Source organism: Penicillium canariense (assembly GCF_028826845.1).
Source record: "Penicillium canariense strain IBT 26290 chromosome Unknown utg000003l_segment0_segment0, whole genome shotgun sequence".
NCBI lineage: Eukaryota > Fungi > Ascomycota > Eurotiomycetes > Eurotiales > Aspergillaceae > Penicillium > Penicillium canariense.
The window spans coordinates 461023-479914 of NW_026622730.1; the positions used below are offsets into that span (position 1 = coordinate 461023).

Sequence of the window (18892 nt, forward strand, 5' to 3'; positions counted from 1 at the left end):
AGGCAAACGCATGCCCCGAGTAAATTCTGAATATTCCCTGCTGAATTCTTCCTTCGAGGTTTCTTGTGGGGTCACTTTTGAAGGGCCTTTTTCAAAGGGGTTTCCAAGGTCAACCGCCATACAGAATAGTGAATGAGACAGCTAGGTTTCGTCCCTACGAAACCCATCTCATCTTTATTGACTTGAAGTTCCTCAGCCCCATGGTGCTTTTTCTTCCAAAAGCATATATATTCAACCTCCTTTACCTAATAGCCCTTCGTGAAAATCCAACCTGGCTCATAAGATTCTTGGTGGCTCAGTCGGCCGTGGCTTCCGAGTCCAATTTGGTTCTTATACCATCGATCTCCCCACCAGGGGACGTCCGGGAGAATATTGATCTGTGGTCCACACTGGCCAATACCCAATACCTTCGGTCTGGCTAACCATCCATGAGGATATGAAAGATCTTGCCCATCTCCTGGAGCGGTTCCTCCGACACTGCGGGCGAATCGACCTCGGCGCGTTTGATACTAGGTCCCAAGGACGAAATGATTACATACATCAGAAACCTGTACATGTTTCACAAAATCTTCGACCTCTGTTGCAAGATGTACTAGAGCCTTAATATTCTCTTTTTTTGCGATGTTGTTAGGTGTTTCCAGCGAGGAGAGAAACGAGTAAGTCAACCTTGTTACAATCACTTGAAAATAGAGGAGCTTGGAACTAACAAACATCATCTAAACTTGTAGAAGAGTATTTCACGGGTCGGTGAATGCTTTAAGCAGGGCAGGACACTTCTAGCATCTCATGCGTGCACATGTATAATATGCCAATGCAGTGACGTATGAATCCAAGTCAAATCAATGGATGTAGGCAGTTTCCCGTGTAAATCGGTTACCCCACAGAGGCGGCTAATCGGAGCCGCGCGCAAAAGAGATTTTCCACCCCCGCGTGGGTGCCGCCCAGCAAGCCAGAGCCAGCTCTGGGCCAATAGATCTTCCAAGCCTTGAACCTTCTCCGCACAATTTGGAACCTTTCAGCTGACCAACCTTCTAAAAAAGAGTGCGTACTTTGTGAGATGCTACTTGAGCTCCAACTCCGGTCATCATTGGCGACGGTGGTTCCTTGATAGCAAGTATGCCGACCCGGAGGAACCGAGCGCCAGCGGCTTGTCTGTTCTGCCGGGAGAAGAAGGTACTGTAATTTCGCGGCAGCCAGCACCGACACTATGGATCACGTCTGATAATAAGTTCTGGTATGAGTAGTTGAAGTGCGACTCTCAGAAGCCACCTTGTGGCAACTGCTTGGCAAAGGGCATTGATTGTCAGCAGGGTACTTTTCGGCATAAGCCAAGGTCCAGCAACCCCCTCCCCTCCCCCGACACGTGTAGCACTGTTAACGGTAATTCACAGACCCACAAACCACCGGATTAAGCAATTGGAACAAGAAAATGCTTTTCTTCGTCAGCAATGCGCCCAGCTGCGACATGCACACCTGGGTGTCGTTGAACGACCTGCTCTGATTCCAACAGAAGCTTCCCTTGCAGCGCTAAGCCCGGCACGAAGTCAGATCACAGGATCAATATCCAACCATGCTGAGCCTTCTCCAAGCGATCATCATTCAAGCAGAGGCCGGGATACATCCCACCCAGAGGTACCAGACAGCGAGAACCATCGCCACAGTACATCATTGTACCATGGGCCCACCAGCACAGTCTATGATGATACTGCAAATTCAGGAGCCGATGAAGAAAATGCAGAGCTGTTTGCTTCTCCCGTTAGCGAAGAGTGGGCTCGTCACCTCCTTTTTGCTCAGACAGCAAGGCAGAGTAAGCGTCGGAGCCAAACCGAGCGATTTGTAGCTAACAAATCAATACAGGGCAGCAAGAGCCGTTGAACCTCGTTGCAGGGAAGCTTGACTTTGATGAAGTTGATCCGGAGCTTGGCATGCATTTACTGTCCATCTATTGGAGTCGCCAACTCTATACCGCACAGATCACGTACCGATCGGTATTCATGCGGGACATGGCCTGCAATGGTCCTTATTTCTCGAAATTGCTACTCAATGCTATCTTGTTCACAGTCTCAAAGCACTGCCCCAGACCTGAGCTTCGCTCTGATCCTGATGACATCACTACTGCAGGATGGAGGTTTCGTCAACGGTTCACAGAGCTCCTGAGGGACTCTTTCGATAAAAGTGAGGTCACTACACTGCAAGCATTGCTTATCATGTCCAACTCGCTGTTCTCAAGGTGTGACGAACGCAGTCTTTCTTGGCTCTATGCCGGAAATGCATTCAACATGATCATTGATCTTGGGCTTCACATTCTTCCTTCTCCGAACAAAATGTCGGCTGAAGAGCTTGAAGTCCGCAAGCGTGTATTATGGGGCGCGTACAGTAGGTTGATCTGCTTTTGGATATTAGGAACTGCCTGCTGAATAGTCCTAGCAATCGATAAAATCCAGTGTCTTCTCCAGGGAAGACCACCCTTGCTTCGCCAAGCCAATTTCAAAGCATCATTGAATTTCCTGGATGAGTACGACGAGCTTGACACGTTTAAGGACCTTACATACAAATCCACTCAATCGCAGTCGGCGGTGCCCTCGCTCAATGTATCGCTCCTTACAAAACTATGCGAACTATCCATTATCACTGAGCGCATCTTATGCGAGCTCTACTCCGAGTCGCAGAACATGAACCAACATCAGAGCGAGCAGACCTCGGCCGACATCAATTCGGATATCAGCAAATGGCGCTCGAGTCTTCCTCCTCAACTCGACTATATAAGGTACCCCAGAGAATCGGTGCTCTTACCTCAAGCGCTTTGCCTCCTGTACCTTTATCTTTCACCCTATCCAGGAAGTATGGGTCCGGCTAATTTCTTTCAGGGCACTTTCGAACGTTCTCACCATTCTTTCCCAACGACCACTCTTCATCGGTAGTAATCGCGGTCATGCTCGAGACCCATCCACTGCATATGAAGCTATCAACATGTGCACCACAGCCGCAAATCAAATTGTCCAAATCCTACGTGACTACTCACAGAACTTCTCAATAACGACCGCCCCATACATGCTTTCGTACGCCACGTACATCAGCGCAACCATACACGCTCGTATCGTTGCACAGAAGGGAAGAAATTCAAATTCCTTCCATTCTCTACTGCTTTGCCGCAATGTCCTACGGGAGCACCGGCGACTCTATGGAGCGGCTGGGAAAGCCGTGGCTAATCTTGATAAGCTCGTTGGTCATCTGGGCATCGATATTACCGAGGAAGGTGAGAAAGGTACTTCGGTGGTTGGCTCTGCAGATCAACTGCTCGCACAGGAAACAATGTCTGGCCCCGATCAGGCCGATGCCCCAGAGCAGACTGTTGAAATGGGATCTCCGCAGCTGAACTGGGGCCTATCAGATCTCGACTTGGAGGCAATCGCCCAAAGCTTCCGCCTCGATGGAGAACTGTATTATCTGACGCATCCAGTTGGGCTGTGAATACCAGAATTGCACAAAGCCGGATAAGTTATGGCTATACTGTCATTAGCAATTGTATGTTTAAAAACTTGTCTGATTAAACAGTCTCTGTACTTGATGCCTTTTCAGGAAAACCATGGGCTAGAGTAGAGAGTCATCTTTATGAATCTCAACACCAATTAATTAGATTGCCCTATTTACGCTCATAGTACATCTGCCAAGGATGGTTCTGGTGGAATCCTAACAGCTCTTTGATCTTCTTGTTGGACACTGGGGCATCTCGTGGCCCCATTTCCCTGGTAAAAGGTACGTTTGGAGAAACTCTCTTGAGAAATTCGGTTGTAGAAGTGGTGTAGTTGGTGATCTCATCGTTCACGGCGTTGAATATTTGAAACCCTAGACCGTCTTTGTGTACCGCAAGGTCGCATATTTGGCCAAGATCTCGCGTGTCGATGTACGACCAGCCATGAGGTGCCCAAGCAGCAGGATTCTTCACATAATCATCGAACATCGCCTCCTTGTATTCCTCAGGTGCGACGACCCTGCCAATACGGAGGACGTAAATGTCGCTCCCGAATCGACGAGCAAAGCCACGGGCAACACGCTCGCCGCAAACCTTAGAAATCGCATACGTATCCATCGGATTGGCATCAGTGTCTTCGTCCACAGGGAACGATGGGTACTCAACGTCCCCCTCAGCATAGCTCACTCCATAAACGGTAATAGAGCTGGCCGTGATAATCTTTTTGATGTTGAGTCGAGATGCGGCATCGATCACATTAAAGGTTGACAATGCGTTTCCGCGAAAGGTCTCATTATCGGGAGCGATCATGTTGCGGGAATAGCCAGCCAGATGAATTACTGCATCCGGAAGAAGCCCCAGCGGCTCGCGGAAGGGCTCGGTTAAGTGGAAGTGCGAGGTGAAAGCACTGTACACTTGGCCGCTGTCGGTCAAATCGACGCGCATAGTATGAACCCGACTTGCCAATTCACCTGATAGAGGCATCAGATCAAGATTAAGCACATCATGTCCTTTGTCGAGGAGATAGGCAATGACATGCTGTCCGGCTTTTCCAGAGCCACCGGTCACGATGATTCGTTTGCCCATTGGTAATGCGCAATCTGAGGGGTTTGCGGAGAATTCTTAATGAGGGGTTTGAACAGGAAGAAAGTTGCAATACGCTACAGTACAAGATGACTGTCAGAGAGATTGGCCGCTATTCAAATACTGGAAAAGATGACGACGCGGAGGCACTTCATGTTGAAGATTGGCCCCACGGCGGGGAGAACCCGCCCGGGAGATGACTGGCCGACTGGAACAGAACATCCCGGATGGAGAAGGCTCTAGCCGTTAACAACCGAGGAACATGTGACTACATGAAAAGCCTCCGTAGTAGGTTTGAGAGAAGAAGTCAGCAAGAGACGTGCAGGCTCGGAATCCAACATTGAGCATTCTAATCGAGAATCTGGCGGTCGCAGTAATGATGTCGAGTTGAGTTGTTCCCCGGATCCCCGGATTTACTCCGCTTCAGCATCTTGGCTCGGATGGTAAGTTTCCGGGAGGCAAAAAGTTCGGCCAAAACCCTGGGAAATGCCCTCAGTACCAAACTCTGATTGGTCAAGGAGGGTCTCAATTACCCCAGCACTCAAAGCTCACCAATAGGATAATGACAACCCGGTCTAAAAGGAATGGTTGGCCCCCTCGCGTGACAGTGCGACATAAAAAGGAAGATATAGCCTTCTTTCTGGATTGACATCGAGGGATCCAGAGCTGGAACAGACAAGAAATTGCTTCAAGCCATGTCTTGCTCTAAGAAATCCTGCGATGGCTGCTCATGCAGCAGCAATAGCCAACAAACCGTTGAAATCGAAGACTGTATGAGCGAGCTGCAGGCTCTCCGAAGACGCAACCAAGAACTCGAAACTCGACTTGGCCTCACGTCAGGAACTGATGCCCCGAAAATCACAAAAGAGCCCGGTCGCACCCTTCGGTCGGCTGCGTGGTTTGACTGCCGCAGCGATCCGGGCATGACAGCCATTTACATGGAGCGATATTTCAACTTTGGCATCACGCGAGAAGAACTGATGTCTGGCAAGCCGATGATTGGGATTGCACAGTCCGGCTCTGACATCGCGCCGTGCAATCGGCACCATATTGAACTGGCCAAGCGAGTCCGCGAGGGCATTCGCACGGCCGGCGGTATCGCCATTGAATTCCCCACTCACCCTATTCAAGAGACATCACGACGGCCAACCGCCAGTCTAGACCGAAATCTGGCTTATTTGACTCTCGTGGAAATCTTGACTGGGTACTTCCTTGACGGTGTTGTGCTTTTGACGGGATGTGATAAGACAACTCCCGCGTGCTTGATGGCTGCTGCCACAGTGGTATGTTCCGTTCCAAACGCTGCAATCCTCAAGAGGTGGCTAAAATGATCGAAGAACATCCCAGCAATCTGTATGAATGTGGGCCCGATGTTGAACGGCTATGCCAAGGGCACTCTAGTGGGGTCTGGATCTGTTCTCTGGAAAGGTCGAGAGATGTATGCCACGGGAGAAATCGACGAGCATGAATTCATGGAATACATCTCTCAGAGGTAAATCGCTTTCTTTATCTACGAATGATGGGGTTGACGCTCACGAATCCTTCAGTACACCCTCCGTTGGACACTGCAATACGATGGGAACTGCTTCTACTATGAATGCCCTGGCAGAAGCCCTCGGCATGGCACTTCCAGGATCCGCAGCAATCCCCGCTGCGTATCGCCACAGAGCACAATGTGCCTACGAGACCGGTAAACGGATCGTGGATATGGTCCATATTGACCTGAAACCGAGCGACCTAATGACCCGCGAAGCATTTGAAAATGCGATCGTGGCAAATGGAGCGATTGGCGGCAGTACCAATGCCCCCATCCATCTCAACGCCATCGCCCAGCATATCGGCGTCGAGCTATCTATGGATGATTGGGACACGATTGGATCGCGTATTCCTCTCCTATTAAACATGCAGCCATCCGGTGAGTACCTTGGAGAAGAATATTTCCGCGCAGGAGGTCTTCCAGCTATCATGGCGGAGCTCTTAGACGCAGGCAAGTTGAATGGAGATGCGTTGACCTGCAACGGTCGCACACTTGCCGAGAATGTTCGTGGCAAGCATTCCTGGGACCGCGCCGTGATTCGCCCTTATGATGATCCCTTGATGAAGGATGCCGGCTTTATTCATTTGAAAGGTACATTGTTCGATTCTGCAATCATGAAGACCTGTGTGATCTCGCCTGCCTTCCGTCAACGGTATCTATCAAATCCCGATGATCCCGAGGCTTTTGAAGGCTCCATTGTCGTGTTCGATGGACCGGAGGATTATCATAGTCGTATCGAGCAGATGCCGGAGATCGATGACCAAACGGTCTTGATCATGCGTGGTGTTGGCCCACTCGGATACCCAGGCGCAGCGGAGGTCGTCAACATGCACCCACCAGGCCGATTACTGAAGCAAGGTGTTGACGCCCTATTTTGCATTGGTGATGGACGACAATCGGGCACGTCAGGGTCACCGTCTATCCTCAACGCTAGCCCAGAGGCTGCTGCTGGAGGAAATCTTGCCATTCTCCGAAACGGTGACAAACTTCGCATTGATCTACCAAAGCGACGAGTCGATATTCTCATCAGCCATGAAGAAATTGCACAGCGAAGGAAGGAGATGTTGTCTCAAGAATATCCGTTGATTCCCAGCGGCACACCGTGGCAGGAGATCTTCCGCCAGGAAACCGATCAATTGTCTAATGGTATGGTGCTGAAGAAGGCTGTGAAATATCAACGCCTGGCGCAAACAAATGGTCCACCGAGGCACAATCATTAATCAATTTCAATTTCATGGCATTAATTTTACTATAATCGCAAAATGGGCGATGATTCAATTTTCAACAACTCTACTGTATGGTATCGAGTATTGAGATAAAGCGTACGTTTGCCGCCTTTCACCACCTCGGATATGTGTTTAGGAAGAATGGTATCGCCTATTAACCTGTAGGTCAATCGATCAAGAGAGTGTGTATTGTAGAAAATAGGGGGACGCAGGCAGAAGATGAAGAAATCTGTGCCAATGAGCTAACTAAAACAGGTTAGTAGCTAGCTGGATAATACGGTGGAGAGCCATATTTCGACACATCTCCTGAGCTAGCTGCCTAACAAAACATTTGGGAACAAAACTAGATGGCTAGACCTGAATGCCGGCCGCTGCATCAAACCATAAATAGATTGAATTAAAGGGCGAGTCTTGCAATAGAGCCAATAGGGTCGTTGAAGTTGATGGTGGTAAAGACGACTGATTTGACGCCAGAGGGGTCTTTTGGATCTCCCGGACAAGCTCTAGGTCGTCTTGTATACGTTTATTGAACTTTTGGTGGTGTCTTATCTTGGTGTCCAACCCTATACGGACTGCGGTTAAGAAGTCGTAGAGAAACATATATATTCGCGCTGATGCGTTCGCTAAGTAGTAGGTAGCTATTTCGACAGACGTGGCGACAGTGCGAAGGCGATTCGGGGCTTTCGAAGCTAGTAGGGTATGTATAGCAGACCTCGGCAAGGAATGGGTCCGGTCCAAGTCTTAGGACCGGGACCGGACCATCCGGTCTTTGGTCTTCTTTTGGAAGTAGTTAGGACCGCACTATGGTCCCCTATGGTCCCCTATGGTTCTTTGTGGTCCCCCGTGCGGTCCCCCGTGCGGTCCCCCGCATTTGCATAAATATGTACTTATATACACAGGATTTTGTCCGCCGGGTGGGGCTTTCCTGTCTGGGCTGCCGCCGCTTTAACGAGGGCCATCAGGCTCAGGCTCACTGAGTAAATGTTAGCACGGGCTCACGCACAGTGATCTGGTCAGTGCAGTCATGTGATCGATCAGTGACCAATCATGGGTGCTCAGTGATCGCTCGGTGATCACTAAGATACTGCTTACTCACCAGCACTCATTATCCGGTCCGCGAGCCGTACTCCTTTTCTTCTAGCCTATGTTAGACTATACCCGAAAAGGATATAGCCTACAGGGTTATCTATTCCGTGAACACTAGCGCGTAATAATACGTATACGGTCCTCCTATTCTAGAGGTCTCCTTTAGCTAAAGAACTAAGCTACTAGCCCCTAACTAAATTAAGAGTAAGGTAGACCGTACGGTTCTAAGATTATACAGTTCAAAGTAGTTTTTGCACTATCACTTATCGTACTATATAATCGAAAATATAAAAGGAGACCTTATCCCCTCACTATGAAGCTGTTCGCAATGGCCCTTGATGATTTGATCTACGAGCGTTTTTAATAGGCTCAGAGGGCTATTTCGTATAGCTTCGCTGTAGCGCGGAGAGAGATAATGCGGCCATTTTCAATATCAGCAATGGCTAATAAGATCTTGCCCTCTTGATTGGCCGATTTCTGCGCTGATTCAGTGCGTTTTGGTGGTATGGTAGGTGGTTGAATTAGGTGGGTGGTTAGGAAGACGCGTTTTTAGATGGGTGTCCCGGACGGGCGGGTGTCTCGGTCGCCAGGGATTTACGTTATGATATATGATTAAGTGTAACGGGCCAATGCCGTATATAACCACGTGACCGTGGCCTACCGCCCCATTTCTGCCGAGTACTTATGCGGCTATTCTGCCCCTTTTGTTTCCCTTTCCTCAAGATTGTTGTAAACAGTTCGTGGCCTAGTTAGATTGAATCAAATCGGCTACAGCCCTTCACATTAAGAACTATTATACCTAGTATTAAGACCTTGAGGTAAAATTATAAGCAATATAAAAATAGAATATAAGTCCTAGACACAAGAGAACGCAATCTTACACTTAGCTATCGTATGCGGCTATAACTAGGTAATGCGATGCTAAGGGAATCTCTATGATATAATGTATCCCTACCATAATAGGCAGCCACAACCGAGTCGCTCTACGCTATGGTCAATTCTGTGATGCTATCTGACTGCGCTTGTGACGCATGCCATAGATAAGGGGCTAGCAGAGCGAAGGACCTGGAGTCAGGTGATGCGGAGATCACCTGGGGGACGTGTGACTGGACGAAGCAGCTGACCGGACTAACCGGATGAGGCCCGTTTGCGTGGGCGCTCTCTACAAAATAGTTGACAGCACCTCCATAGTTTCTTCCTTCTTCACTTTCGTTGTTTCGTTGAATGCACCTGTTCCTTTGCAGCTGGCTCCTTCGTAACAGCGCTCGCGACCTAGGAGGCCATGGTGCAAGGGTCGGTTGCCTCAATAAATAGTCATAACTAAGTTAACTCCTTGCTACGGTCGTTTCTGTGATAGTGATACCATGTATATATGTCTATATTGCAAGGAGCAACTATATCTACCACTATTTAGAATGTCAACTTCAATTTTTAGTTCTCTGTATGTCGCGTGCAATGGCCGTCTCCAAGTATGTTACAGTGGGTTTCAACCCGAAGCATATTTATGATGCTCCTTGCGTCATGTAACATTGAGCGGCCATCACACGGTCTTTAGAAGGTTAATTAACATACCAGCCATGACTGACAGACGAAAGAGACAGCCACCATCTGATGCTAATAGCATGATCGTGTGACACTACATAACTATCACATGGGCATGTTGTTCTTAAGTGACTAAGGGCCTGATGGTGCATAGAATGATTGTCAGACAAGGATTACTTATTTACCCTAACAACGCAAAGGTACTAGTAGGTTTAGACATAGTAACTTATCAGAGAATCAGTAGCCCTTTAAGACACTCACGGGGTCAGAAGTAATATCCCTTGCTTAAAGAAGTATAGGAAGTCAGCCATTAAACATCAGCTAGAAAAGAGACCTTACAACTGGCAGCTAGCTATAACAGGGATCTAGGCCGGTATAATATCCAAACTATATCTAGACACCCATCCTCCGAGATACGACTCATCTCTAGTACCTTTGATGATCACTTTGTCAAACGGGTTACTATAGTTTATCTAGTGTGTTCAAGATGGTCAAGGTGTTAACAGTCATCATTGTCATATGCAGTGAGTTAACACACCTACCCGCATATAATATATATCGATCTAACTGAGCCTTAACAGCGAGTATCCTCAGCGTTGCTTGGGCCCAAGAGTGCCTACGACCAGTGGGTATATCATTCAATTTTATGTTGATCATAGTGGGCTAATCATATTAAAGTGCACAAACGGCTTTTCTTGCTGCAGCGGTGTTTGTACCTATACAAGTACGGATCCAAATAATTGTGGAACATGCGGAAACATCGTTAGTGCTACCAGTTAATACCACCATAAGAACTTGAACTGATTAAATACGGGTTAAAAGTGCCTAGCTGGCACTATATGCCGAAATGGAGTCTGCATTTGCGCAGCTAATCAACAACCTCCTTGCAATGGGCGATGTGTAAGGCGACCTCGAAATATATGATTTGAGAAAGTAACTAAACTGGTCATCTATAGTGCTTATCCGGTCAGACCTGTTGCAATGGTGCATGCACGAACCTCCAGACTGACAACAGTAACTGTGGAAAATGTGGCAATATTGTATTTCTCCCTTTACCACAGTGAATGACAAGATTCTGACAACATTTAGTGTTCACCCGGCTCAACATGCTCCTTAGGAGCTTGTGTATGCACTACTAGCGGCGATTCCCTCTGCAATGGCGTATGCACAAACCTCCAGACTGACAGTGGTAACTGTGGCGTATGCGGCACAGCTGTAAGTCTCCTTTGTAAGCTGAATGACCAGTTTCTGACAATATATAGTGTATAACGGGCCAAACATGCTCCTCAGGAGCTTGTGTATGCACCACTAGGGGCGAGTCCCTCTGCAATGGTGCATGCAGAAACCTCCAGACTGACAATAGTAACTGTGGCGCATGCGGTACAGCGGTAAGTCTCCTTTGCCGCGTTGAATAACGAGTATCTGACAATATATAGTGTGTAACGGGCCAAACATGCTCCTCAGGAGCTTGTGTATGCACCGCCAGCGGCGATTCCCTCTGCAATAGCGTATGTACAAACCTCCAGACTGACAGTGGTAACTGTGGCGTATGCGGTACAGCGGTAAGTCTCCTTTGCCGCGTTGAATAACGAGTATCTGACAATACATAGTGTGTAACGGGCCAAACATGCTCCTCAGGAGCTTGTGTATGCACCGCCAGCGGCGATTCCCTCTGCAATGGCGTATGTACAAACCTCCAGACTGACAGTGGTAACTGTGGCGCATGCGGCACAGCGGTAAGTCTCCTTTGCCGCGTTGAATATCGAGTATCTGACAATATATAGTGTGTAACAGGCCAAACATGCTCCTCAGGCGCTTGTGTATGCACCGCCAGCGGCGATTCCCTCTGCAATGGCGTATGTACAAACCTCCAGACTGACAGTGGTAACTGTGGCGTATGCGGCACAGCGGTAAGTCTCCTTTACCGCGTTGAATAACGAGTATCTGACAATATATAGTGTGTAACGGGCCAAACATGCTCCTCAGGCGCTTGTATATGCACCACTCGTGGCGATTCCCTCTGTAATGGCGTGTGCACAAACCTCCAGACTGACAGTGGTAACTGTGGCGCATGCGGCACAGCGGTAAGTCTCCTTTGCCGCGTTGAATATCGAGTATCTGACAATATATAGTGTGTAACAGGCCAAACATGCTCCTCAGGCGCTTGTATATGCACCACTCGTGGCGATTCCCTCTGCAATGGCGTATGCACAAGCCTCCAGACTGATAGTAGTAACTGTGGCGCATGCGGCACACCGGTAAGTCTCCTTTGCCGCGTTGAATGCCGGGATTCTGACAATATGCTCACGCTTCTATAGTGCTCTGTCGGATCGACTTGCTCATCAGGCGCCTGCATAATATGCACGGGCTTCCAGGCGCAGGCCACATTCGCCGTGGGGTCCAATCCGTGGGGTGTTGCAGTGGGCGACTTCAACGGAGATGGCAATCTCGATATTGTGGCTGCGAATAATGGCGACAATACAGTAAGTGTCTTGCTCGGGACTGGATCGGGGAGCTTCCAGGCCCAGGCCGTATTCGACGTAGGGTCCGCTCCGATCTGGGTTACAGTAGGCGACTTCAATAGGGATAGCCATCTCGATATCGTGGCTGCGAATCAGGACGACAATACAGTGGGCGTCTTGCTCGGGACTGGATCGGGGAGCTTCCAGGCCCAGGCTACATTCGACGTGGGGTCCAATCCGGCCGGGGTTGCAGTGGGCGACTTTAACGGTGATGGCAATCTCGATATTGTGGCTACGAATTATCATAGTAATACAGTGAGTGTCTTGCTCGGGACTGGATCGGGGAGCTTCCAGGCCCAGGCTACATTCGACGTGGGGTCCAATCCGGCCGGGGTTGCAGTGGGCGACTTTAACGGAGATGGCAATCTTGATATTGTGGCTGTGAATCAAGGCGACTTTACAGTAAGTGTCTTGCTCGGGACTGGATCGGGGAGCTTCGGGGCGCAGACCGAATTCAGCGTAGGGTCCGTTCCGGCCGGGGTTGCAGTGGGCGACTTTAACGGTGATGGCAATCTCGATATTGTGGCTGCGAATTTATTCAGCGATACAGTGAGCGTTTTGCTCGGGACTGGATCGGGGAGCTTCCAGGCCCAGGCCGTATTCGACGTGGGGTCCCATCCGTATGGTGTTGCAGTGGGCGACTTTAACGGTGATGGCAATCTCGATATTGTGGCTGCGAATTCTTTCAGCGATATAGTGAGCGTTTTGCTCGGGACTGGATCGGGGAGCTTCCAGCCGCAGGCTACATTCGACGTGGGGTCCAATCCGTATGGTGTTGCAGTGGGCGACTTTAACGGTGATGGCAATCTCGATACTGTGGCTGCGAATAATGGCGAGAGTACAGTGAGTGTCTTGCTCGGGAAGCCTTGCGGCGCTTAGAACCGCCCTAGGGATCGTGGATGACGGGGTATGTGCAAGGATATCTCATACAGTCATACTCTTTGCGACATAGTGGAGGCCTTCCCGTAGGAGCTTCGGACCCTTGCTAGGGCTTGGGACTCGGTTTGGGACTTTCGTTTGGGACTTGCTTTGGGATTTGCTTTCGGAAACCTGCATTTATGGTCTCTGAAACGTTTGGGACGCGGGCTTGGGACCTGACTCCCAACTCCATGCGGGCCGGACCCAGAATACTTCGAAATTAGTTTCCGAAATATACTCTTTGAGCCTTCGTAGCCACTTCCATCAGCATCAATGGGTAGAGGCCGCTCTGATGTGGCCTTGAGTATGATGCCATTGTGTCGTTGAATTGCAGCCGGGTCCCTATTGTCGATGGACACCTCCGGTGGTGATTGATAGGGTGCCTAGAAGAATGCCGTACAGATCTCCCTAGGTATCAGGCGGACCGGACTGCAATGAACTTGGGAACTGTTGTTCCGTAATAAACGAGAATATTTTTAAATCGCCACACTCAAGTATGCAGGTAGATTGGACAATGTACTCCCATATGACGCACATGAAATGCGTTTCGTGAATTTGCAAGTTACGGCGCTACCTAATTGAGAAAATGCAATAAAGCTCTCCCTATCTACGTGGTTCAAAACTGAAGACAATGGTCAGAGAGGGGAACATCCAGAAGGCTATGAAGATTATCAATTCAAACGAGATTGACAATGGCAAGACGTCCCCAAAAAATGTTTCTTACTGAGCGAATGAGGAACGTGGCCACACCACCGATCAGCCGGTGGCGTTTAGCTGTTATGTTGGATATATAGTGTGGTGGGGATTTAACTTGGGACCTGCTATAAGACAGAAAGATATATCCTTCAATTCTTCCGAGCCTTCTCTCTAAGTAGAGATTAGAAAATTTAGGAAAAGGAACGGAGAAGATTTCATGGACGGCTATTTTACGAGAATGACATGAATGAGATCCGCCCCGATATATGTCCTAGAGCAAGAGTATTATCGTTGACCGCCGCACATTGGGCTCGGTATTCAGGGGAAGCCAGACTTTTTCACCGTCAAAGTGGCCCTGTGCGTGTCTCTGTAGTTCCACGACCTGCATCGCATATTCCCCTGCCTTCAGGCTAGCGGTGTTGAGCTCTCTCTGTGCATCCTCGTACTCAATGCCCATAGCATCTCGCTGGGCAGTGAGAGCTTGAACCTCACAGTTGACTCGAAGAAGGAGGTCATAAAGTTGCTCCGGCGAGTGGTTCTTGATGAAGTCGATGTCGATGTCTCCCACACCAGGGAATGAGATAGGTTCACGCAGTCCGTGCCATTCAGGAGGCTCAAAGGAGTGGCTGGGGTCTCGGACAGACTCACTGTCAGCGACCCCTTCGTCATCAGGGTTATTTGTTTCGGTGCCTCCAGCCAGGTTCTCTGGGGTCTGGTCGTGAGGCTCATCAGACTCAGTGCTCTGACGATTTCGGGTTCGGGGGGCCATAGCGTTAGTTCGTCTTGGCAGGGGAAAGGAAGGTTTCGGGTCAGTCGGGGTCGTTCAGGATTCGTCGGTTTCAGTTCAGGGTGGGGCGTCACTGTGAGGCGAGACGGCGGCAGCGAGCTGCTCGTGTCTGTACAGCTTCGACAGCGACAAGAAAGGTGAAAACTGAGTTTCGTTGTATGTTACGAAGGAGCCAGCTGTAAAGGAACAGGTGCATTCAAGCGTCGCGTTTTATTGAGCCTGCTTACTCAGGTCGCTTCTCCTTGGATTAGATTAGTAAGCAAGGTCAGGCTCAGTGATCAGATCAGGATGCTCAGGTCAGGTTCAGTGAGCAAATCAGGATGCTCAGATCAGGCTCAGGGAGTGAATCAGGCTGAGTACGTAATAATCACTGACCAGCTCAGGTTGATCAGGGGCGTGCTCAATTCTACTCAGTGAGCAAAAGCGGCGAGAGGGTGAGCACTAGAACGGAAGGGGAAAGCCAAGAATTGCCAGACATTATCCGGTATATATGCTAAGACTTTCATAACCATGCCAAGATATTCCTTTTCTGGCTATATAAATTAACAATTTAAAGAAAGCACCAATAGAATCTATATATTATACATAAATCATGTGATTTTCTATATTTATCTTGTCTTAAAGGCCGCAAGACCGGAGCGGAGCGTAGTAGTGCGGTCCCAAAAAGGTTAGGACCGCCCGGCGGACCTAAAACTAAGGACTAAGCCCTGCATGGTGCGGTCCGGGCTCCGGTCTGGTCCGGTCCCTTGCGGTCCTTGCCGAGGTCTAGTGTATAGCCTGGTGAGGTAGTGCTAATTTTCCTAGATAACGCTAGCAAAGATCGCCGAAACTATGCGCTAACGGGTACGTAGAAACGGTGTCGTATCCGTCTCGTTTAAGCCGATAGATTGGTAGTAGCGCTTGATAACGTATAAGGCCTGATTGGCTTAGATTGTCGACAGTCGTAGTCGGATTGCTAGCAACGCTAGCTACGGTACTCTGTAGATCGTCGAGGTTCGATAGGCTCATAAGGCTCAGTAGGCTACTTTAGGTTGATATATTGCTAGATCTGTGCTTCCAAGGCAATAGGTTTGATAACCGATAGCCATAGATGCCAGTCGTCCTCGGTGGCTAGTTTAACACCTATAGCAGGCGGACTTATGTCATGACTAGGCATAACAGTATGTGGCTGCTTAGGCGATCGCTGTCGGGCTCATATCTGTCGAACTTGGGAAGAATAGTATCGCCTAGTAACGTGTAGGCCACTCAATCAAGAGAGTGTATTGTAGAAAATAGGGGGATGTAGCCAGAAGATAAGGAACCTGTGCCACGAAGCTAACTAAAACAGGTTAGTAGCTAGCGGGATCTACAGGTAGATAGCCATATTTCGACAATATGTAACCTCCGAGTCACAGGTATTCTCGAGACTATTGCAACCCCCTTAACCCCCAGCAGTTTTAGAGAACCAGAATCAACGCTCTTTTGACCTCATCTCTTGGCATTTTCCCTTTTGATTCCGTTGCTCCAATCGACTAGTAAATCCAGTGTATTTCCATAGCTATACAGGGCATTCCTGATAAATGCTACACTCCACAATTTAATTGAGCAGAAGGATCGATACTACCTTGGGATTTTCATAAGATTCCATTCTTCACAATTCGACTATTTGCCGATCGAAGGTGGACCAGACTGAGGAAAGGGCAAAGGAGCCCGCCGGAGCTCCGGTTGGGAGGGGTTCGTAGACCCGCCTGTATGGTCCCTGAACAGTTGTGGAGCCATGTCCATCGGTCAAGCTTTGTGGAATTGGTATAGATGGAAAGCTTAAAAACTATGAAAGATGGTTACACCGCATAACAAGCTATGATCCTGTGTATAGCCGGACTCCCGACGGGGTCGCTCTCATCCAGGCGAGGGGAAGTCAAGCCTTGATGAGCTCATTAAGATAGAGGAGTGGCTATCTTTAACATATAAATACCACATCAGAATCATTGCTTCAGTAGTTCTCTCACTTACGACTCGCACTGCAGTTCATTTCTCTCCCAGATTCGTTCATCATGGTTGTCCTCACTCGAATTCAGGTAGCGATTCTCGGCTTAAGTTCCTTGACTGCTGCTGTTCCTCTTTCTGCCAGAACAGGAAAGAAATCTTTCTCTCTGGACCAGGTCAAGGTACCTGCTACGAAGACCACAAACCCTGCTGCACACTATGCAAAGGTGTTGCGTAAGTATGGCGCTGAAATCCCGGATCATGTCCTAGCTGCTGCCGCAGCTACTGGGAGCGTTACTACTACCCCAACAGAGTATGATTCGGAGTATCTTACTCCGATTGATGTTGGTGGCACTACGATGCATTTGGACATTGATACCGGTTCCTCTGACCTGTGAGTATCTATCTTGAATTCGCACCGAACAACGTACATGCCTGCTAACGACGAATGACGATAAGTTGGGTCTTTTCCAATGCGTTGTCCTCCAGCGAGACTTCAGGACATGCCGTATACACCCCCAGCGCCAATTCTGAGCTCCTGAGTGGCTACACCTGGGATATCTCATATGGAGATGGAAGCTCAGCCAGTGGGGATGTTTACTTGGACTACGTGGTTGTTGGAGGTGTTACTGCCACCTCCCAAGCCGTTGAAGCTGCTGAAACCATCAGCTCCGAATTCCAGCAGGATGCTTCAGATGGTCTCATGGGTCTTGCTTTTAGCTCTATCAATACTGGTAAGAATCATGCACCACGCCCGTTGATATATACTAACTTAGACAGTTTCACCTGAGTCCCAGTCGACTTTCTTCGCCAATGTTCAGTCCGAGTTGGCTTCTCCAGTCTTTTGTGCGGACCTTAAGTATGAGGCAGCGGGCGTGTACGACTTTGGATTCATTGACAGCTCCAAGTACACGGGATCGATTACATACACTTCAGTGGACAACTCTGAGGGCTTCTGGGGATTCACTGCCTCTGGATATGCAATTGGAAGTGGCTCTACTGTCTCAACATCCATCAGCGGCATCGCAGGTAAGTGGTTATTGTCATAATCTCGGCGGTTTCATCTCGGTTGACCCTTTGAATCATAGATACCGGCACCACTCTCCTCCTCCTTCCTAGTGCGATTGTCACAAAGTACTATAGGAGTGTCAGCGGCGCTAAGGACAGCAGTACTTATGGTGGCTGGGTCTTCCCGTGCTCTGCAACACTCCCTTCGTTCACTACAGTGATCAATGGTTACAAAGCAGTTGTTCCAGCAAAGTACATGAACTATGCCCCTGTTGAAACAGGAAGTTCAACTTGCTATGGCGCTATCCAAACTGACACTGGTATTGGCTTCGCTATTTTCGGTGATATCTTCCTTAAGAGCCAGTATGTTGTCTTTGATGCAAGTGGACCTCAGCTTGGCTTTGCCGCCCAGGCATAATTCCGGTAGAAAGTCATTCCAAGGCACCGGGAGTGTTGTGGGCCTCTCGGGGTGAAGTCTGTTCCACCTCGTTAAGAAGAGCTGAAATTTCATATCTCTGGGGAGGAGGGAAATACGCGAAATCTCTGGCCTGTGACATAAGACAGAATGTGAACTTACAGGATCTGATTTTATCACTCAAGACAGGGTTGTTCATCTCGAGCATCAGTTCTCTCTTTATTTTTTATATTAAACCAGTTATACAATAGTAGCGTCATTACACGCTCAGAGCGACCTTTGGTATTTCACAACGCATCAGCAGCGAGCTCAAGCTAACAAAGGCATCAAGAGTCCCTTATGGGATCATCCGCCGTTGGGATTTTGTAGGCTTCCATATTTGTGCGTAGCATATGCTAAGATGAAAGAACAGAAGTCGAACTTTGACTCGGAATCGGATTTTAGGGGCACTCCTGCACTTGGGTGGTGAGTTCTTCTTTTCTGCAAATACCAAAGAAACTATATTTGGTACAAAATGTTGTCACGCGGCTTGCTTTTCAATCTATCATAAAGTAATATATTGGAGTATTAACTGTAGTTACAGGAGAGAATTAATCCTTTCGCTCCCCTTTAACTGCCCTTGAAGTCGGTGAAGC

General features: G+C 48.8%; 5 protein-coding genes across 5 annotated transcripts; 4 read left to right on the forward strand and 1 right to left on the reverse strand.

Moving 5' to 3' along the window:
• Positions 1-1392: 1392 nt before the first annotated feature.
• N7482_005012 (fungal specific transcription factor domain-containing protein) lies at positions 1393-3471 on the forward strand (the record flags this gene model as incomplete). Its single annotated transcript, XM_056687137.1, has 4 exons — positions 1393-1807; positions 1858-2376; positions 2428-2783; positions 2839-3471. Coding segments are annotated over 4 exons (1923 nt in total), but the record flags the coding sequence as incomplete, so codon positions are not given.
• Positions 3472-3643: 172 nt separating this feature from the next.
• Positions 3644-4558, reverse strand: N7482_005013 (NAD-dependent epimerase/dehydratase family protein; the record flags this gene model as incomplete). The annotated part of the gene is made up of 1 exon (XM_056687138.1): positions 3644-4558. One exon carries the CDS (start codon positions 4556-4558, stop codon positions 3644-3646), a length of 915 nt encoding a protein of 304 aa, XP_056542693.1.
• A 770-nt stretch (positions 4559-5328) lies between these two features.
• Positions 5329-7312, forward strand: N7482_005014 (IlvD/Edd family dehydratase; the record flags this gene model as incomplete). Its single annotated transcript, XM_056687139.1, has 3 exons — positions 5329-5838; positions 5893-6047; positions 6103-7312. 3 exons carry the CDS (start codon positions 5329-5331, stop codon positions 7310-7312), a joined length of 1875 nt encoding a protein of 624 aa, XP_056542694.1.
• Positions 7313-11971: 4659 nt separating this feature from the next.
• Positions 11972-13347, forward strand: N7482_005015 (FG-GAP repeat domain-containing protein; the record flags this gene model as incomplete). The annotated part of the gene is made up of 3 exons (XM_056687140.1): positions 11972-12030; positions 12177-12204; positions 12265-13347. The coding sequence occupies 3 exons, from the start codon at positions 11972-11974 to the stop codon at positions 13345-13347; spliced, it is 1170 nt and encodes a 389-aa protein (XP_056542695.1).
• Positions 13348-16902: 3555 nt separating this feature from the next.
• N7482_005016 (pepsin-like aspartic protease) lies at positions 16903-18260 on the forward strand (the record flags this gene model as incomplete). The annotated part of the gene is made up of 4 exons (XM_056687141.1): positions 16903-17228; positions 17294-17568; positions 17615-17863; positions 17923-18260. 4 exons carry the CDS (start codon positions 16903-16905, stop codon positions 18258-18260), a joined length of 1188 nt encoding a protein of 395 aa, XP_056542696.1.
• Positions 18261-18892: the final 632 nt, after the last annotated feature.